At 40.6% G+C, this 22,767-nt stretch overlaps 1 protein-coding gene across 3 annotated transcripts in view; it reads left to right on the top strand.

The window, feature by feature from the left end:
• The window catches only part of ARHGAP6 (Rho GTPase activating protein 6), a 368,531-nt gene extending 359,746 nt beyond the window's left edge, over window positions 1-8,785 (top strand). For 2 of the 3 annotated variants that reach the window (XM_073614845.1, XM_073614846.1), the window contains exon 13: window positions 2,296-8,785. In XM_073614845.1, the coding sequence (XP_073470946.1) occupies window positions 2,296-2,987 (692 nt within the window). In that variant the 3' untranslated portion in view covers window positions 2,988-8,785. The remainder of the gene's footprint in view (window positions 1-2,295) is intronic. The other variant, XM_073614847.1, reaches the window with a different exon arrangement.
• The last annotated feature ends 13,982 nt before the right edge of the window (window positions 8,786-22,767 follow it).

Below are 22,767 nucleotides of genomic sequence, written 5' to 3'. Positions count from 1 at the left end.
TCGCTCCGACTTCAGAGCGTACTACTTGTACTACTTGGATCCGACTTCTAGGCGACCTGTACCCATAGAGTTCAATGAAAGTTGCCTCCAAGTCGGATCTCCATCTATATTGAAGCGACTTTACAGTTAAAAAAATTAGTTTGCCCAGGCAAACCCCTCCCTCCCAGAGAGCTGATTATTCTGTGATTGGCCACAGCCAAAGTCGCCTGTCCTGGAGGCGACTTGAAGTTGCGTTGTAAATTGTTTAAAGTCGCGCTGAAGTCGCGTTGAAGTCGCCTTGCAAAGTCGCGCTGAAGTCGTGTTGCCCCTGTGTGAATCGAGCCTTAACCATTTATAGAGTGCACTCATTTTAATAATTTATCTGGAATGAACGGACCCAGTTTAAGTGTACTGGGCCATACTAACCTTCACCTTTTAATCCAGTCCCCCACAACCTTTGGGCTCAGTAATATACAATGTCACGGGGGGGGGGTTGAGAAGGCAGACCGAATTGCTGTGACCAAACTGTTAGTGAGAGGACACAACACTGTAATCTAGCTTTAAACCGGCTAAAAGTGCTCATGCCAGACTTTGTAATAAGATGACACAGTTTGACTTCAAAGCAGGCACGGTTATCTGTGTCTTGCATTGTGTAGGAGAGTTTCATTCTCAGGCTGAATTGTCTATACATTGCGCTAACATATCACTATATGTTACCTAAACCTAAGGGAAGCCATAGCTACCCATTGTTACTGCTGACATCTTACCAATTTTCTGGTGCATATACTGTATACCTGCTGTGTTTAGTATTTGCACTTGGTATGCTTATAATCCGATGTATTATTATTATTATACAGGATGAATATAGTGCCAACAGTTTGCACAGCACTTCACAATATAAAGAGAGGCAATACATTTACAATACATAAAATACAAGAAGTTTGTCAGGGCCCTGCTCATAAGAGCTTACAGTCTAATAGATTTTAATAATATATTTTCAAATGTCATAATGCACCAGTTGTTTTATTGTATTTTGCTGTCCTTATTGCCTTCCTCTCATTGCATTTATGAATGCCAGTACAAGTTGTATTTGCTGGAAGCAGCACAATTTTATCTTTTCTTTTTATATAAATTGGCTTCAATGTGAATATACATGAACACACATTTAGGCTTTATGCACATGGATGCTTTTGTGCATCCAATGTAAATTGCGTAATTCCATGCATGGGATAGCTACAGCGTACAGCTGCTCATAGTAATGAATGGCTATACACTAGCTGTATGTCGACATACACCATGCTTGCATAAGCTTTCAAATGGGCATTAATCCCTAAATAAAGCATTGTGTAAATTGATGGCGCTATATAAGTAACTATATTTAAATAAAAAATAAAACGCAGCTTTTGTACATTCAGGGAATTATGTGCATGTTTATACAAGCACAGCATAAATCCGCATACAGCCATTCATTCCTATTTTCTACTATATGCTTCAGCTATCTCTCTTGAATGCTTCAACTGTCTCTCCTAGGTGCAAACAAACACCCAGGATTTACAATGGATGCTCAAAAGCATCTGTTGCCATGAGGCCATTGTTATAAGATTTGAGAATATTGAGATGCAATGTTAAATCCAGGTTGCATTGAATTGGTTAATATGGTTAATAAATGACAAAGGAGCACTGTTGCTCCTTTTTCTTGTGGTACTCACAATCCGCCCCACCTCAAGTGCTAAGTAAGCAGAACTTGAAAGGTGAGTTACTTGTTCAGCAACGAGGGCACAGATTGCCAAAGTAAGGGAAAAACAGTAAATGCTCCTTTGTTATATTTTTTATTTTAAAATATAACTAAAGGCAAAACTTTTCTTTTCAGTTTTGGATAGAGTGGAGAGGGATTAAAGCACATGTCAGTTTTAATTGCTGTCTGTGTCCCCATTAAGGCAATTCACCCTCTCTATGTTGTCCTGTTCACCATTATCATTGAAAGGGAAAGTAAAAGAAAATCCCAAATGTTGGGTTGTCCCCAGAAAAAGTAAGAGAGTGGAAACCTTCCAATGGGGACACTAGTTTTGGTGACCTGGGGGACCCCAAGGAATTCCCCTTATTTTCAGGGATTTCCTTTCACTTCATGTTTGGCTATGGGACAGGAAGTGAAGAGAAATCTACACAATGGGACACAGAGGACAAATTGTCTTACTCTATCCAAAATTAAAAAAAAAAAATTCTTTAGTGTACATATTGATGTTTTCTCTTTAATTGATCTTGGATATGTTCTCTCCTTTAACTGCTTTAACTAATTATATTTAATTTTCCTCATAGGTTCATATGGGAATATCTATGAAAGTAGTTCCTTGCACCAAGGACCGTTTTCTCTTTCCCAGGGTAATCTGGCACAAAACTGGTCTTTGTGTAAAAATTCATCAGCTGAAGTGGACAATGGCAAGCCAAACATACGAAGGATACACACATCAACTACCATTCCAGAGTTTAGACTTCACAACTCAGTGACACGTATTTGCAGTACTCCGCAAACAGATTCAGCTAAACGAAATCTTGAACACAAGACAAGATGTGAGCAACACTTGCCCTCAAATAGTACAGAAGATGTAACGGAGGACAGTGCAAAGGTAACATGCCCTCCAAACAGGCCACCTCCTCTGAACTTGCGGCATTCTGACATCAATAGAAATGAAGCAAGGCTCCCTCCACCCTACCCCGGTTCAACAAAACAAGCTGCAACTCAGCCTCACCGATCCCCAGTGTATTCAGCAGAGCAACCAGTATTGAGGCCACCAAGGTCTGAAACAGTTGTTGGGGCATCTTTAGGAAGGACTCCATCTGGTGAACAACCTTTTCAGACTAGACACACTTCTCTAAAAACCCCAACCAACAGCCAAAACAGTAAAAACTTGACAGATCCTGATTGGCAGGAGTGGCAGAGAGAAAGATGGCAGATATGGGAACTTCTGTCAGCCGATAACACGGACACCTTACCTGAAACACTAGTATGATGCTTCTGCTATGACATGGACATTTCACTGCCAGAGGACTAAAACAAACGATGGAATAGTTTTAAAAAATTGTGATTTTTTTTTCACATTTTTATCTGACTTCTTTCTTAAAATGAATTATTTTGATAATGTTGCCAATTGTCCAAAGCTTTTTTTTTATTTGGTTATAGTGTACCTTTCATGGCTTTTTCGCAATTCCCAACATATTATTTTGTAACATGCCCACCGACCATGACGCATTTCAGCTTACAGTGGCAGCTTGGGCTGTGTTGAGCAGTTGGCCTGTTAGGTTAGTAGGGAAACCTTAAATGTTAGTCTGGTCTTGGCTATAAATATTCTCAATTGCCACTGAATAGGGTGACATTACAAATATGGTATTTGAAAGGTTCACTCTTGTATGGAAGAATATTTCTTTTGAAAGGGTGGAGTGGCATTAAGGTATTTTAACATGTACATTTTGTAATATGTACAGTATGTTATATAATGGATTGTACTTCGTGGGCACATCTAGAAAACTGAATGAACACAACTGCTTTCTGTCTGCACTTGGTTCGCCATGATAATCATTTTATCAGTTTTAAAATGTGCACAAGCTGGTTTATGTGCTTTGAATCCATTTTAATGAATGGAAAAATGCAAAATCTTTACACATTGGTTCAAAAACTGCCAAAGTATGAAAAAATATGCATACAGTACTCAGTACTGTATATATTGTTGAACAGGCTAATGGAAATCCCATTTCACTAACTGCAACTGTACAGAGCAGAAGGTTATTTACTAAATAGGTCTAATTTCAGGCTGAGCCTATGTACACCTAAAGGACTCAAGTAGTGAACCTGTATTAAAATGTGGTTATCCCTTTCAGTGCTGCACTGCCCTGCTGTGTGACGCATGCTGGTCTGTGGATCACTGTTGTCATCAAGCACAGTTACAGACACTATATATAATATATATCGATATGCATAGATATATATATATTTATCTTCTGTACTTTCCTGTATTGTTTTCCAACAATAAACTGGAATCACTGTAGACTAGTAGATTTAAGTCATTAAAAATTATAAGGCTTTCAATCTCTGGTAACCTATACTGTATATATATATATATATATATATATATATATATATACATACACACACACACACACACATATATGTATATCTATATAGATATCTATATAGATATCTATATATCGATATATATATGGAATATACACACAGTATAGATTACCAGTAGATTATTGTGTGCTTTTTAGGCTGCATAATATACACAGTAGTATATATTAAAGGGGATACACAATAGGCAACAACTATTTCATCTTAAAGCAGCTGTCCCTGATCTACAGATATTGCTGCACTTTGGTTGTCTCTTCAATTGCAACAGCTCATAAAAATACCATAACGTTTAAGGACAACTGAATGCAGACCGATTGGAAATAATGCATCTCTTTGCATTTTTCTAAGAAGAGTTAAAATGAGAAGCGAACATATTTTTAATGACATTGCATAGATGTGATAGGTACAACAAAACTGTAACTGTTTTATGCATTGTACACAACATGCTATTGTGACAAGGCCTTGTATAAAAAGATCACTTGCAGAATGCATTCTTTCTTTATAAAATCGACAAATGTAATATATTGGGTATTTTTATGTTGTTTTGTCATGTAAATATATATATAAATTTATATATATGTCTCTTTGCACATACAGAATAACACAGTATTATGCAGGTACTTTATCATTACTTAAAATATTCATAATTAATCATTACTGGTTTAAAGGGATCCTGCCATTGGATCACTGCAATTTGGTATGGTGTTTCCTTAACTTCTATGAGGTCCAAAGTTAAGGACAGTTTTTTTTTTACCAACCGTGTTCCTAATACCAGGGTGATTTATTTCAATACTAGAAAAGCTACATAAAGCACAGACTGATTGAGCTCAAGTAAACTAATCATGTTGTTCAGCTTGTGCATAGTGCACAGCATGGATATCATTATGTTATGCACAAAGCTGATGTAGTCACTATTTGCAATGTCTGGTCTACACCAGTTAGGGTTGCCACCTTTTCTTCAAGTCAAAGCTGAACACTTTAGTAGCACATTTTTTATTTTATTTTTTTGCAGTAAACACCATGGGATTATAAAAGACCTGGGACATTTTTGGGTGCCCCAAGGAGAGTAGTAATGCAACAACACCTTCAGTGATGTCAAACCTGCCCTTGGACAGCCGCCCGCAGCTCCCGGACGGTAACATATTTGTGAGTGGTTTATCTTGGTTACTTGGGGAGCAACAGCCCAGTCTGAATAATGTGTCCAGGTTTCAGGCGGACTGAAACCAGGACACATAATTCAAAACTCGGACTGTCCGGGTGAATCCTGGACAGGTGGCAACCCTAACACCAGTATTAGTTTATAGGTGCTAGCAAAAAACTGATTATATATTACATTTATTTGCACCTATAAACTTCTACGTGAGGGAAAACTTCTGTTACACATTTTTCTGAAAAGGTGTATCTAAATATTTTTTTTTTTATATTTTAAGTTTTGGATATAGTCAGGTTTTTAATGCTGTCTGTTTCCCTGTTATGGAGATTCACCCTCTCTGTTTGTCATGTTTACCTTTCATCACCTAAACTGAAAGAAAATCACAAATTTTGGGTTGTCACCAGAACAGAAATAGAGGGGACACTAGTTCTGGTGACAACCAGGAATTCCCACACTTTGGAGGGATTTTCTCTCATTTCCTGTTTTGACAGGAAAGGACCAGAAGTTACTCTTTCCAAATTGAAAAAAAAAAAGTGTAGTTCAGAAGGACTGCCGGGTATCAATTGTTAGAAGAAGTAAAAAAATGAGGGTATATTAAAAAGGAAGAATATAGCTGATTTTAATAATTCATCAATAATAGTTTGTTTTGTAGGGCATTCATTCATTTCATAGGGCAACAACAAATGTTGGTGTTTACAAATGAGGATCAAAGTCTAAAATTTCAATTTCCAGGGTAGTAAATATGTGTGGCAAGGAATGAGTGCAGCTGGTCTTCTAATACAGGATTGAAATAATGATGACTCTGATAAAATCAATGGCTTGTCTTTTTAAAATGTCAAATTTATAAACACAGTGAACGCAGGAATATAACTTCTACTGTATACCAGATAGGGCAAATGTTACTGAGACAAGGATTTCTCATCAAATCCAGATGCTTGCTGGATTAATTTAAAAGGGGTATAACCCATCAAACCAGTAGGTGAATCTGGACAACAAATGGGCTAAACCTTCTGACTGCTATCTAGTGGTCAGAAATTGGCTAAATAGTTATTCACTATTGTTGCGGGGAACCCCTATGACTATAGGCTTACCATGCCACAGGAGATTCTTTAAAACTGTTTAGGGAAAACCAAAATCCTTATGTATTTTGATGGCCAGAAGACTGAATAGTGTGTAAACTGAAGTATGCAGAGATCTAGTGAGAATAACTTATCAGACATAGACAGATCATAGATGGGTTGAATGAAAATAAAATAACCCGATTCCAAATGCGTGGATGGGGGAATCCTCCCCACTGAGCTATTGTATTGTGACAGTGGAGAGACTTCTCCGGCATCATAATATTATTATTATTATTCATGATTTAAATAGTGCCAACAGTTTATGCAGCGCTTTACAATGTAGAGGGGGGACAGCACAATTACAGTACAGTTCAATACAGAAGGGACAGGAGGGCCCTGCTCGTAGAGCTTACATTCTAAAGGGAGGGGGTGGTGGTACAAAAGGTAATAGATGCAGGGAATTATTTGATGGGGGTGGCTCGGGGACAGTTGTTAGGTGGGTGTGGGATAGGCTTCCCTAAAAAAGTGAGTTTTCGGGGATCTCCTAAAGGTGGACAGTTTAGGGGCTGATCGGATATACCGGGGCAGGGAGTTCCAGAGGATGGGAGAGGCTCTGGAGAAGTCCTGAAAGCGAGCATGGGAGGAGGTAACAAGGGAGCTAGAGAGCAGGCGGTCCTGAGTACTGATCAGTGCTGCTGGCTATAACCGGTGGCACTGGTCGAGTGGGAAAAATTTGTCAGGAGGGTTGTACAAAAGCTGATCCGTAAATCGACTTCTGTACAAATCTTTCAGGAGGGTTGTACAGAAGCTGATCAGTAGATCAACTTCTGTACAATCTCCCTGCCCACAGATAGATCAAAATTTGGCCAAACTATGCTAAACCGGCTGAATTGGGCTCCATGTACGTCCTATGGCTTTGTTCACAAATAACTTAAAAAAAAATGTAATCTGTTAAATGAACTGGCAGCTCTGGTTTTCTCCAGAAGAATAGGTTTGAGCACCTACAGCATGCTGAGCCTCAAACATCCTTATTTTGACACTTTAGTCCACATATTAGAATAAATGGACACAAAATAGAACAATTTCTTCTTTACAAGACCTAGTAGAATGTGGTTATGTACACAAAATGGGGTAGTGTGACTTATACCCCTGGACTACTTTTTAATTTAAGTTTGTTTCTAGTGATGATCACCTATACCTAAGCTTGTAAGAACTATATTATCGTGCAAATAGTAGCCTGATCTACTGGTTGTATTATTTTGGGCCATATGTGACCTAAGGAAATCACTATGGCTTAAAGTAGAACTAAATACAAAATCTTTTTTTTTATTTTGGATAGAGTAAGGGAGGATTATAACCTCTGTCAGGTTTTTTGCTATCTCTATCCCATTGGGAAGATTTCCCTTCACACCCTGTTCCAAACCCCAACCAGAATATCCTTCCAAAATCACCAGGGTCAACAGAACTAGTGTCCCCATTGGAATATTTCACTCCTTTTCCTGTTCTGGGGACAACCTAAAATGTGGGATTTTTTGATCATGGTAAACCGGACAAATATAGAGGGTGAATCTCCCTAACAGGGGCACAGACAGCAATAAAAACTGACAGGTCTTCTAATCCCTCTCTACTCAATCAAATCAAAAACTTTTTTTAAAGTTTTGCCTCCAGTCCTACTTTAAACTCTAGAATGTCATGCGAATTGGATGTGAGGAAAAAAATGATGCAGCCACCACAGGGTTGATAAGCTGGAATGTATTACATTTTAAAATTTTGGGTTTAATACCAGCAAAAACTTTGTTATGAATATAGCGGAGAAAGGTTAGAACCCCTGTCGAGCTAGTCCTATGCATGATGTGTGATCTCAGAAACAATTAGTTCCTCAACAATAGAATAATGGTTATCAGCAGCAGGGAAATAGAGGTGCAGGGGTTTTATACATAATCCAAGGAGGGTGTTTACAGTCCTTAAATGTTATATTAGTTATTTTTTAGGTTCATTAATTCTTTTTGTCCTCCCTGATGTTCTAAAAGAATACACAATAATACCAAAGTACGTTTTATTTTTTTTTGTTTCTGTTGTGAGTTTTATAACAGTCTGTGCTTTAACCATGCTGTTTCTAGCAAAGATATCACTTGGTCGGTTCATTTTAATCTCATATCTCTGCCTGTGCTGAAAGGTTTCTCAGTACGGCACAGTGTCTATTATTATTTCACTGCTGAGAGCTTGAAACGCATTGCTGGGCAGTCTGTGTCGGGCTTTTTCAGTAGGGATCATGACAGCATGTAAAGGTAGTAAGGGAATATTTGTGCAAATAGTTTTCAGTAACTATGCTAGTATTTAAAAGTGTATCTGTCATTCTGCCACTGTACATAAGAGACTTCATGATGGGCACATGCTAGTAATCTATCCACTTTACCTTTTAAAAAAAAAAAATTACAAAAAGCTTAATAAAGAAGAATAATATATGAAGTCGTTTCTGTGTTGTATTATTTGGTATAATGTTTGTCTTAGGACCCTTTTACATTAGGGTGTCTCTAAAGTCGCATGATTCCCAGCGTGAGCTCGACTTTGATGCAACTTTTGGGGGTGACTTTACATTCTCTGGACCAAAGTCGCATCAAAAGTTGGACCAAAGTAGTGGAGGAACCTTTTCTGAAGTCGCAGCGACTTCTGTTGTGCCAGTGGGGACGGCTCTCGTAGAAAAAAATTGGGGTCTCACAAGTCAGATCCCAAGTCGCAAAAGTGTGATAGGAGCCTTGTAGGCAGCTTTTTTTGCTTCATAATTATCAACATACAAGATTATTAAAAAAGGCTTTGATATAGTATACTAATTGATTTCTATAAACAACATTTCTTTGATCTATTTAACAGCTGTAGCTACATCAAAAGGTATTTTGGAACATTTACCAAGTGGGCAGTGTGAGCAAGCCCTAAGGCTACTTTCACAATGAAAGCGATCGGTGTTATCAGTATCGCGGCTAGTTTTAGCGGCGCTTTTTGGCCACTAGCGGGTCGCTTTTAACCTCCGCTAGCGGCCGAAGAAAGGGTTTAAAACATCCGTGTTGCGCCGTTGCTGAAGCGCTTTTCATTGCAATGGGCAGGGCATTTTGGGAGTGCTGTATATTTGATGTCCGCTGGTGGCCCGCGATCATGGCACGGAGAGGCACAACAAGGAGATGCAAACAAGGCATTTCCCTGTTCTGCCTAGCAACATGACAGGGATCTACTGCTCCCAGTGATTGGGAGCAGTGATCGCTGTCATGTCCTAGGTAGCCCCTCCCCCCCCACAGTTAGAATCACTTCCTAGGACACACTCAACCCCTTCATCGCCCCCCCCCCCAGTGGTGAACCCCTTCCCTGCCAGTGACATTTACAAAGTAATCAGTGTTTTTTTATAGCACTGATCGCTGTATAAATGCCAATGGTCCCAAAATAGTGTCAAAAGTGTCCGATCTGTCCGCCACAATGTTGCAGTCAGGATAAAAATCGCAGATCGCCGCCATTACTAATAAAAAAAAAAAATAATAAAAATGCCATAAATCTATCCCCTATTTTCTATAACTTTTGTGCAAACCAATCAATATACGCTTATTGCGAATTTTTTTTTACCAAAAATATGTAGAAGAATACATATTGGCCTAAACTGTGGAAGAAATTTGTTTTTTATATATTTTTTGGGGATATTTATTATAGCAAAAAGTAAAAAAAATTGCTTTTTTTTCAAAATGATCACTCTTTTTTTGTTTATAGTGCAAAAAATAAAAACCGCAGAGGTGATTAAATACCACCAAAAGAAAGCTCTATTTGTGGGAAAAAAAGGACGTCAATTTTGTTTGGGTACATTGTTGCACGACCGTGCAATTGTCAATTAAAGTGACGCAGTGCCGTATCGCAAAAAAGGGCTTGGTCAGGAAGGGGGTAAATCCTTCCGGGGCTGAAGTGGTTAAACATCTTTTTTTTTTCACGTGTGTTGTTGTGTTTACATGCATTCATGTGTGTGAGGCTGGGTTCAAACATATGCAGCCGTAGGTACCTGCCTGGGATCTGGTGCATCCCTGTTCACCTGTTCAGGTGCGAATTAGGTCCGAATTTTTTGAAAGTTCACACCTGAATCGGAGCCAAAGACGCACAGGACCCTTTCTGAATGTGAGCCAAGGCCACGCTGGAGCTGTGTGAACTGGCTCCATTGAGAGCCGGTCACACTTGCCTGTCATTAGAATTGGATGCCAAGAAATCGGCATCCAATTCGCATATGCGTGAACCCGGCCTCCACAAAATGCACTGCAATACTCATGTACACAACATTGTTTTCTATGTGACCTTGTACTGATCTGTGTTGATCTGCTGCAGAAAAACAGGTCACTACTCATGCTGTGAACAAGACTTAAAGAGACACCTGGAGGGATTACTAAAACTGAAGAGTGCAAAATCTGGTGCTACTCTGCATAGAAACCAATCAGCTTCTATGTTTTATTCTCAAAGTTTCAATGAACACGCTGACATTAGAAGCCGATTGGCTACCATGCACAGCTGCACCAGATTTTGTGTGCTCCAGTTTTAGTAAATCAACCCGTCTGTCACATCAAGAAAAAAAATACATCTATAACATTTACCAGTACAGCGCTGGTGGAATATTACTATTTAAGTGTTCTTGCATAGCAAGACCACTTACTGTTATCTCACATATATATTATTAAGTGTTCTTGCATAGCAAGACCACTTACTGTTATCTCACATATATATTATTCTTATTATTATAGCCAAATTTACCACCCTAACTCCTCCCACAGTTTTTACACTACATAGACAAGTAATATACCGAAACGTGCGGATTGTTCCCGAATGGTGTGCTATTACTTTGTGGAACGTTTCGCCGAATGGTTCACGAAATATCGTCATTTTTGCGGCGAAATTGGTCCCATAGGAATGAATGGGGAAACTAGAGTGGGAGATGACAAAAGCTGGAAAATCAGAACATGATTTCTAAACTGCCGCCACTCCCTCATTTTCAAGCCCACCTACACAAATCTTATATCAAAACGTTCAGCTATCCCTGCTGCCACTAAACATGTCCACGGCTAAGCCATAGTCCTGATAGTTTTCACAATATGACCATTTGTTTGCAACTCACGCCGTCCATTGACATTCATTGAAACTACACTCTAGCCCCCTCCAAATTTGAAGGGCAATTTCTAAACTGCGACCGTGCCTTCATTTTTAATATTTCAGAGACATACTATACATCAAAATCTAGGTCTGGGTCTTGTGATTCTCACAATATAAAGATCTTCGCTGTAGAATGTATAGTTTTTAAAATACGGCCATTTGTTTAGAGGTCATTTCAGGAAATTTTAGCCATTAATCAGAGTGTACTGTTAGTGTTTGTTTTGTTGCCATGGTTACCAAAGCTTCTGTTATACACAGGGGGGAAGGTGGCTGGAGCATCTCAGCTGATTACAGAGCCCGGGGGAGGGGACAGACACACCATGTACTGATTTATAATAGAGGAATATGATGGGGCAGTTTTGATGGGGTAATTCTGATGGGGCAGTTTTGATGAAGTAGTATTTGGGAATCATAAACAGGGCATGAGCGTTGCTAGGAAACAGTGGTTGTAAACACAAGATGCTGAGACACCCCAAATGCATGTGACTTCATCTGCTAGACTTGATAATGCTTGTAGACTCCTCCCACAGTTTTCACACTACAGAGACAAATAATATACCGAAACGAGCGGATTGTTCCCGATTGGTGTGTTATTACTTTGTGGAATGTTTTGCCGAATGGTCCACGAAATGACGTTTTTGCGGCGAAATTGGTCCCATAGGAATGAATGGCGAAATGTTCAAAACTAGAGTGGGAAGTGACAAAAGCCGACAACCCCATGATCAGCCAAAACATTATGACCACCCCATGATCAGCCAAAACATTATGACCGCCCCATGTAAAAAAAAAAATATTTTTGAAAAAAAAAAATAATTTTTGAAAAAAGTAAAAAAATAATTTTTGAAAAAAGTAAAAAAATCATTTTTGAAAAAAAAAAAAAATATTTTTGAAAAAAAAATTACTTTTAAAAAAAAAAATTATTTTTGAAAAAAAAATATATTTGAAAAAAAAAATATTTTTGAAAAAAAAAAATTATTTTTGAAAAAAAAAATTACTTTAAAAAAAATAATAATTTCGAAAAAAAAAATTATTTTTGAAATAAAAAAATTCATTTTTGAAAAAAAAAATTACCTTTGAAAAAAAAATCATTTTTGAAGAAAAAAAAATCATTTTTGATTAAAAAAAAATCATTTTTGATTAAAAAAAATTCATTTTTGAAAAAAAAAATTACTTTTGAAAAAAATGTTCAGCTCTTTCAGCGAATGATGGAACTTTTTTACTACTATTTATACTTTTTTTAAATATTAAGCTTTTTAACACTTTTCACAGTTACTCAAGCCACTCCACCCCACCCAGTTACTCCGCCCACTCCAGTTGTAGAGGCAAGAACACTTTCACAATTTCCCCAGAAATTGTACCTTTTCTAGTTATGATTACAGGTACTTATATAGCGCTGTCAATTGACGCAGCGCTTCACATATATATTGTACATTCACATCAATCCCTACCCTCAAGGAGCTTACAATCTAAGGTCCATAACTCACATTCATACAGTAAGGACAATTTAGACTGGAGCCTATTACCTACCAGCATGTCTTTGGAATATTCAGCATTCAACATCTCCAGAAGTGTGGATAATCACATCTCCTCACTGTGTGTTGTAGTTCCAATCGCTGGCCAATACATTCATTTTAGGGTGGCATATTGGTGACTTAGTAGGCAGCAGGTGTGACTACAGCACTTAGGGGAAGACACAGGTATGTGACACACCGATATACAGTGGGAATGGAAAGTATTCAGACCCCTTAAATTTTTCACTCTTTGTTATATTGCAGCCATTTGCTAAAATCATTTAAGTTCATTTTTTTCCTCATTAATGTACACACAGCACCCCATATTGACAGAAAATCACAGAATTGTTGTCATTTTTGCAGATTTATTAAAAGAGAATAACTGAAATATCACATGGTCCTAAGTATTCAGACCCTTTGCTCAGTATTTAGTAGAAGCACCCTTTTGATCTAATACAGCCATGAGTCTTTTTGGGAAAGATGCAACAAGTTTTTCACACCTGGATTTGGGGCTCCTCTGTCATTCCTCCTTGCAGATCCTCTCCAGTTCTGTCAGGTTGGATGGTAAACGTTGGTGGACAGCCATTTTTAGGTCTCTCCAGAGATGCTCAATTGGGTTCAAGTCAGGGCTCTGGCTGGGCCATTCAAGAACAGTCACAAAGTTGTTGTGAAGCCACTCCTTCGTTATTTTAGCTGTGTGCTTAGGGTCATTGTCTTGTTGGAAGGTAAACCTTCGGCCAATTATGAGGCCCTGAGCACTCTGGAGAAGGTTTTCATCCAGGATATCCCTGTACTTGGCCGCATTCACCTTTCCCTCGATTGCAACCAGTCGTCCTGTCCCTGCAGCTGAAAAACACCCCCACAGCATGATGCTGCCACCACCATGCTTCACTGTTGGGACTGTATTGGACAGGTGATGAGCAGTGCCTGGTTTTCTCCACACATACCGCTTAGAATTAAGGCCAAAAAGTTCTATCTTCGTCTCATCAGACCAAAGAATCTTATTTCTCACCATCTTGGAGTCCTTCAGGTGTTTTTTTTAGCAAACTCCATGCAGGCTTTCATGTGTCTTGCACTGAGGAGAGGCTTCCATCAGGCCACTCTGCCATAAAGCCCTGACTGATGGAGGGCTGCAGTGATGGTTGACTTTCTACAACGTTCTCCCATCTCCCGACTGCATCTCTGGAGCTCAGCCACAGTGATCTTTGGGTTCTTCTTTACCTCTCTCACCAAGGCTCTTCTCCCCCGATAGCTCAGTTTGGCCAGACAACCAGCTCTAGGAAGGGTTCTGGTCGTCCCAAACGTCTTCCATTTAAGGATGATGGCGGCCACTGTGCTCTTAGGAACCTTGAGTGCAGCAGAATTTTTTTGTAACCTTGGCCAGATCTATGCCTTGCCACAATTCTGTCTCTGAGCTCTTCAGGCAGTTCCTTTAACCTCATGATTCTCATTTGCTCTGACATGCACTGTGAGCTGTAAGGTCTTATATAGACAGGTGTGTGGCTTTCCTAATCAAGTCCAATCAGTATAATCAAACACAGCTGGACTCAAATGAAGGTGTAGAAGTATCTCAAGGATGATCAGAAGAAATGGACAGCACCTGAGTTAAATATATGAGTGTCACAGCAAAGGGTCTGAATACTTAGGACCCTGTGATATTTCCATTTTTCTCTTTTAATAAATCTGTAAAAATGTCAACAATTCTGTGTTTTTCTGTCAATATGGGGTACTGTGTGTACATTAATGAGGAAAAAAATGTAACTTAAATGATTTTAGCAAATGGCTGCAATATAACAAAGAGTAAAAAATTTAAGGGGGTCTGAATACTTTCCGTCCCCACTGTATATTCCAGAAGATGAGAGTGCAGTTCATCTGCAAAGGTAGCTGTACTGGTAAGTATTATAACTGTACTTTACTACGTTGTTTGCTTCCTTTTTTAGATGACAACAGTGATAATTGTAGAGAACATAGAGGGAAATAGCAAATGAATATAACAATTAGCTACATCTACTTGATAATTTCCTCTAGAGCAGTGGTTCTCAACCTCAGTCCTCAAGGACCCCAACAGGCCATGTTTTGGGAATTTCTCTTAGATAAAATAGCTGTCCAAAATACCAAACCAATGAGTCTTATTTAACCACTTGCCGCCCACCCCGCCGTCAAATGACAGCAGGGCGGTGTGGCTCTCGTTCTGGGTGGACGTCATATGACGGCGCCCAGGACGGCCACTCTCGCGCACCAACGGGGGCACGCAGCATGGTGATCGCGGCGTGTTGCTAGGACACGGCGCGACCTCAATCTCTGTAAAGAGCCGCGGCCGCGGCTCTTTAACCATATGATCGGTTGTGTTCAATCACAGCCAGTCACATGTAAACACAGAGATGCCGATAATTGTCTCTCCTCGCCTCACACTGACAGAGTGTGAGGAGAGGAGAGCCGATCAGCAGCATCTCCTCACAGAGGACATCTAGGCATGTAATTGTCAGTGCCCTGATTACAATAAAGCGCCCACCAGGGCCAGCAGTGTGCCCACCAGTGCCAGCAATGAGTGCTCACCAGTACCAGCAGTGAGTGCCCACCAGTGCCAGCAGTGAGTGTCCACCAGTGCCAACAAACAGTGCCCACAAGTGTAAGCAATCAGTACCCATCAGTGATGCCAGTCAGTGCTGGCTATCACTGCTGCCCATCAATCCCTTTTACTGCTGCCCATCAATGCCACCCATCAATGCCCATCAGTGCTGCCTATCCGTGTTTCCTATCTGTGCCCACCAGTGCCGCTTATCTGTGCCCATCAGTGCCACTCACCAGTGTCCACCAGTGCCACCCATCAGTGCCCACCAGTGCCGCCTATCAGTGCCACATATCAGTGCCCATAAGTATGGCATATTTGTGCTTCCTCATCAGTGCCACCTAATTAGTGCCCATAAGTGCCGCCTCATCAGTGCCCATTAGTGCCACCTCATCAGTGCCCATAAGTGCCACCTCATTAGTGCATCCTATCAGTGCCCATCAGTGCCGACTCATCAGCACCCATCATTGAAGGGGAAAAATTACTTATTTACAAAATTTACTGACAGAAACTAAGAAAAACTTTTATTTTTTTCAAAATGTTCAGTCTTTTTTTTTTAAGGTAAAGATAAAAAACCCAGCAGTGATTAAATACCACCAAAAGAAAGCTCTATTTATGTAAAGAAAATTATAAAAATTTCACATGGTAACAGTGTAGCATAACCGCGCAATTGCCATTCAAAGTGTGACAACGCTGAACGCTGAAAAAATGGCTTGGGCAGGAAGGGGGTGTAAGTGCACAGTATTGAATTAGTTAAAGCACCTGTGCAAGATAAAGGAAATCCTGCAAATATGGCCTGTTGGGGGTACTTGAGGACTGAGGTTGAGAACCACTGCTTTAGACTAGTTTACTTGTATCTCATGTTACCAAGACATACAGTATATATTTCCTATACTCCTCAGCTCCATCTAGTGGCCAAAGTACAGTATTTTACTGTTGACCATAATAAAACATGTGTTCGGAAGAGAAAACTAAAAAAAAAAAAGAAAAAAAAGAAAAAAAGAAAGCTCATTGTATTGTTTTTTTCTAACTTAGGCTGGGTTCACACTGGTGCTCTGTGCGACATCGCATGTGATTCTCACCGCACTGCAGTGCAATAACATGCGATGTCTGTGCAATGCAAATTCAGCCATACAGATTGTATGGCTGAATTTGCATCGCATTCAGACCAAAGTCATGCAGGACCCTTTTTTTGGTCTGCACCAGAATCAGTGTTCACACCCATGCGATCCGATTCATGTCCAAATTGACAGTTCACACTGTGATATCCAAACCGATCTGGGGGTGTCATTAACTTTGTATTGACACTCCCAGTGTCAATTTGTTTGGATATGGCAGTTTGAACTGCCTGCGAGTCGGGTGCGATGCGGGAAGTTCCCACATTCGCAGAGTTCCCACATCGCACCAGTGTGAACCGAGCCTAACACAGAATGATTGTACCTGCAGATTCAGTGGATACATTCAGTCACTCTAAAGCAGGGGTCTCAAACTGGTGGGCCTCCAGCTGTTGCGAAACTACAAGTCCCATCATGCCTCTGCCTGTGGGAGTCATGCTTGTAACTGTCAGCCTTGCAATGCCTCATGGGACTTGTAGTTTTGCAACAGCTGGAGGGCTGCCAGTTTGAGACTCCTGATCTAAGGGCTCATGCACACTGCAGCTCAAAGGAGCCCAAAGAAGCGGCTCCTACGGGCTTTTAAGCGCTTATTTTTTTCCTGCCTGGAAACTCCCCTCCATGTTAGCCAATGTGTCCCTGTACACTATGGCTTTTCCAGGCGTTTTCAGGCATATGCTCCTACCGGCAGAACCCCCCACCTAGTGCTCCAAAGAGCTCAAAAAAGCTCAAAAGAGCTCAAAGAAACTCGAAAGCGCGCAAAAACATTTGTTCCAGCTTTTTGTTCTGTTCATACAGTGGTTAAGAAAATACTATCTAGGAGGGTTTGTGAAAAAAAAAAACACTTATGCTCAAAAGAAGCTCAAAGAAGCTCACAGGAGCTTGAAAAAGCTTGAAGGAGCGCAAGAAAAATGCAAGATCACTTTTATCAGGGGCGGGAGAGGGGCTCCGGTAATCTCCGCCGCTTACTGGAGCCACCGGTAGCGGGGCAGACAATTGCGTCCTCTGTCCTGTATGGCTGGCTGCCGAGTGAGGGAAAGACGGTCCCCACTTGGCTCCATAGGATTGACTGGGGAAAGCAATGTCAAACGTCACTTTCGCCCAATGCTCTTAAAGGAGACTTTTTTTTTTCAAATTACATTTTTTTTTATTGCATTTTAGTGTAAATATGAGATTTGAGGTCTTTTTGACCCCAGATCTCATATTTAAGAGGTCCTGTCATGCTTTCTTTCTCTTACAAGGGATGTTTACATCCCTTGTAATAGGAATAAAAGTGACCCAAAAAATGTTTTAAAAGGACAGTGTCAATATAAAAAATAAAAAGTAAAATAAATAAGAAAAAAAAAATTTTGTTAAAGCGCCCCGTCCCGACAAGCTCACGCGCAGAAGCGAACGCATACGTGAGTAGCGCCCGCATATAAAAACGGTGAGGTATGTGAGGTATCGCCGCGATTGGTAGAGCGAGAGCAATAATTCTATCTCTAGACCTCCTCTGTAACTCAAAACTGGTAACCTGTAGAAATTTTAAATGCCTATGGAGATTTTTAAGGGTAAAATTTGTCGCCATTCCACGAGCGAGCGCAATTTTGAAGCGTGACATGTTAGGTATCAATTTACTCGGCATAACATTATCTTTCACAATATTAAAAAAAAAAATTGGGCTAACTTAACTGTTGTCTTATTTTTTAATTAAAAAAAAGTGTATTTTTAAAAAAAAAAGTGCGCTTGTAAGACTGCTGCTCACATCCGCTGTGACAGAAAGTATTGCAACGACCGCCATTTTATTCTCTAGGGTGTTAGAAAAAAAATATATATAATGTTTGGGGGTTCTAAGTAATTTTCTAGCAAAAAAAATGATTTTAACTTGTGAACACTACGTAAACTCTTGGCGCTATATAAATCCTGTATTATAATAATCATAATAATAATAACCACCAAGTCTGAAAAACAGGCCCGGTCCCTAAGTGGTTAATGTACTGCAAGAGCCTTGCCTTGATATAAATTGAAGAGATTGCTTAGGTTTGTCCTCATTTTACATCGTTTTCTCTGCATCACGTTGAGGGCACCCCATTTGTTTCAATGGATTGCCCATCATGTGAAAAGTGCAATAAAGAAGTGCATGAACCTTTTGAAAATTCATGCTGCACCAAAACGCATGGCACTTTGTTCATGTGCAAGAAAACTTGAGAGCGTTAGAGAGATGCACAAGGCTACAAAAGTGCACGATTTTATGTCTGTTCACTGCAATGGACAAATGTGAACTGCCTTCAGAATTGGTAAGTTATAATTTATAAATATACACTCAGCGGCCACTTTACTAGGTACACCTTGCTAGTACTGGGTTGGACCCCCCTTTTGTCTTCAGAACTGTCCTAATTCTTTGTGGCATATATTCAACAAGGTGTTGGAAACATTCCTCTGAGATTTTGGTCCATATTGACATGATAGTATCAAGCAGTTGCTGCAGATTTGTTGGCTGCACATCCATGATGTAAATCTCCCGTTCCACCACTGGAGTACAGTGAACTCATGTCCAGTGGTGAGATGATTTGATCTTTGTGATATGGTGCATTATCCTGCTGGAAGTAGCCATCAGAAGATGAGTACACTGTAGTCACAAAGGGATGGACATGGTCAGCAACAATACTCAGGTAGGCCGTGGTGTTTAACCACTTCAATACCAGGCACTTAGACCCCTTCCCGCCCAGGCCAATTTTCAGCTTTCAGGTTCTGTTGCAGTTTGAATGACAATTGCGCGGTCATACTACACTGTACCCAAACAATTTTTTTATCATTTTGTTCCTACAAATAGAGCTTTCTTTTGGGTGGTATTTGATCACCTCTGTGGTTTTTATTTTTTGCGCAACAAATAAAAAAAGACCGAAAATTTTGAAAAAAAAATAGTTTTTTTTTGTTTCTGTTAAAAATTTTTGTAAATAAGTACGTTTTCTTCTTCAATGACGGGCACTGATACGGCGGCACTGATGTGCACTGATGAGGTGGCACTGATGAGGTGGCACTGATGGGCACTGATGATGGGCACTGATAGGTGGCACTGGTATGCGGCACTGATGGGCACTCATAGGTGGCACCGATGGGCACTCATAGGCGGCACTGATGGGCACTCATAGGCGGCACTGATGGGCACTCGTAGGTGGCATTGATGGGCACTCGTAGGTGGCACTGATAGTTGGCACAGATGGACACAGATTGGCACTGATAGGTGGGCACTGATGGGCACGGATGGGCACTGACAGGTGGCACCGATGGACACTGATGGGTGGCACTGATGACACTGATTGTTTGCACTGATGCCCCTAAGTGTGGCATTGTTGGGCATCACTGCAACATAATGGTGCCAATCAGTGCCCATTTGTGGGCACTGATTGGCACAGATTGGGCACTGACTGGGCACACTGGGCACATGTGGATGGCCATGGGTACATACCTGGCGATCCACATGTTGCCCCCTTCCCTGGTGGTCCTAGTGGCGATACCTGGTGGTCCCGTGTGGTCATCTGAGGGGGGCTGTGCTGATAAACAATGAGCACAGACCCACCCCTGCCAGGAGAGCCGCCGATCGGCTCTCCTCTACTCGTGTCTGTCAGACGCGAGTGAGGAAGAGCTGATCAACGGCTCTTCCTATTGACATCGTGATCAGCCGTGATTGGACACGGCTGATCAAGTGGTAAAGAGCCTCTGCTGGAGGCTCTTTACCAAGATCGGTGGAGCGGTGTGTCAGACTGACACACCGCTCCACCGATCGCCGCGATGCGTGCCCCCACGGACGCACGGCGGCATGTTATCCTGCTGGACGTCATATGATGCCCAGTCAGGATAACTGAACCACCGCCCGGCCGTCATCTGCTATGGGCCGGGCGGGAAGTGGTTAAACAATGATCAATTGATACTAAGGGGCCCAAAGTGTGCCAAGAAAATATCCCCTACAACATTACACCACCACCAGCCTGAATCGTTGATACAAGGCAGGATGGATCCATGCTTTCATGTCATTTACCCCAAATTCTTACCCTACCATCTAAATGTCGCAACTGAAATCGAGACTCATCAGACCAAGCAATGTTTTTACAATCTTCTAGTGTCCAATGTTGGTGAGCCTGTGTGAATTGTAGCCTCAGTTTCCTGTTCTTAGCTGACAGGAGTGGCAACCGGTGTGGTCTTCTGCTGCTGTAGCCCATCTGCTTCAAGGTTCAATGTGTTATGTTTTCAGAGATAGTAATCTGCATACCTTGGTTGTAACGAATGGTTATTTGAGTCACTGTTGCCTTTCTATCATTTCAAACCAGTCTGCCCATTCTCCTCTGACCTCAACAAGGCATTTTCATCCACACAACTACCTCACTGGATATTCTCTCTTTTTCGGACCATTCTCTGTAAACCCTAGAGATGGTTGTGAGTGAAAATCCCAGTAGATCAGCAGTTTTTGAAATACTCAGACCATCCCATCTGGCACCAACAACCTTGTCATGTTCAAAGTCACTTAAATCTCCTTTCTTACCCTTTCTGATGCTCGGTAAGTCATCTTCACCACGTCTAGATGCCTAAATGCATTAATTTGCTGTCATGTGATTGGCTGATTAGCAATTTGTGTTACCAAGCAATTGAACAAGTGTACCTAATAAAGTGGCAGATGAGTATATATATATATATATATATATATATACATGTATATATATATATATATATATATATATATATATATATATATATATATATATATATATATATATATACATGTATATATATTTATATATATATATATATATATATATATATATATATATATATATTATATATATATATATATATATATATATATATATATATATATGTATATATATATGTATATATGTATATATATATATATATATATATATATATATATATGTATATATATATATATGTATATATATATATATGTATATATATATATATATATACATATATGTATATATATACAGAGGCGGCTCTCTAATTAGGCAAATTAGGCATTTGCCTAAGGCCTCGCAATCCCAGGGGCCTCGCAAAAGCCTAATTTGCCCGTAGCTCAACGTCCCCAGGATACCCGCGGGGTGTCTTGGTTCCCACGAGCAACGCTTCGTATGGCAGCCGCAAAGTGGCATCTCTCCCCGGCTGACACACACATACGGAGCTCTGTGCACTGACCCCGCCCCCTCCTCCTCCTGCTGTGATGTTTTCCTGGACACAGAGGAGGAGGCGGGGAGGAAGCACGGCCACGCAGCTCTGCCGGGATAGCGCTGATCTGAGGTCTTTATTATTAAACTAAAAGTGAGACTTGCGGGGGGAGGGGGTGGTAAACATACAGTACACTTGGAATGGTTTGGGGGAGAGGATATATGGGCACTTTAGAATTGTAGAAGACTTGGTGCTATAAGGGGGGATGGATATGAAATCCACCCCCCTCACCCCCCAGCACAAGTCTTTCCCCCTCCCAAAGAACACCCTAGCACATATCATTCCCCCCCAATCAAAGAGATGCTGTCTGTGGCTGTAGTGTTTGGTAGCTGCTGCAGCATTGTGAGAGGAGTCTGCTTGTCATTACCAATCTCTGACCGTCTTCTGTGTTTACCTCTGCAATGTCTGACCGATTCCTGTTCTTATCTCTGCAATCTCTGACCGATTCCTGTTCTCATCTCTGCAATCTCTGACCGATTCCTGTTCTTATCTCTGCAATCTCTGACCGATTCCTGTTCTTATCTCTGCAATCTCTGACCGATTCCTGTTCTTATCTCTGCAATCTCTGACCGATTCCTGTTCTCATCTCTGCAATCTCTGACCGATACCTGTTCTCATCTCTGCAATCTCTGACCGATTCCTGTTCTTATCTCTGCAATCTCTGACCGATTCCTGTTCTTATCTCTGCAATCTCTGACCGATTCCTGTTAAGATCTCTGCAATCCCTGAATGTTTCTTTTTTCATCTCTGCAATCTCTGACCGTCTCCTGTTTTTATCTCTGCAATCCCTGACTGTTTCCTTTTTCATCTCTGCAATCTCTGACCGTCTCCTGGTTCCACCTCTGCAATCTCTGACCGTCTCCTGGTTCCACCTCT

Source organism: Aquarana catesbeiana, linkage group LG02 (genome assembly GCF_042186555.1).
Source record: "Aquarana catesbeiana isolate 2022-GZ linkage group LG02, ASM4218655v1, whole genome shotgun sequence".
Lineage (NCBI taxonomy): Eukaryota > Metazoa > Chordata > Amphibia > Anura > Ranidae > Aquarana > Aquarana catesbeiana.
The sequence above is the reverse complement of the archived record's forward strand: the minus strand, read 5'-3'. Positions and strand labels throughout refer to the sequence as shown.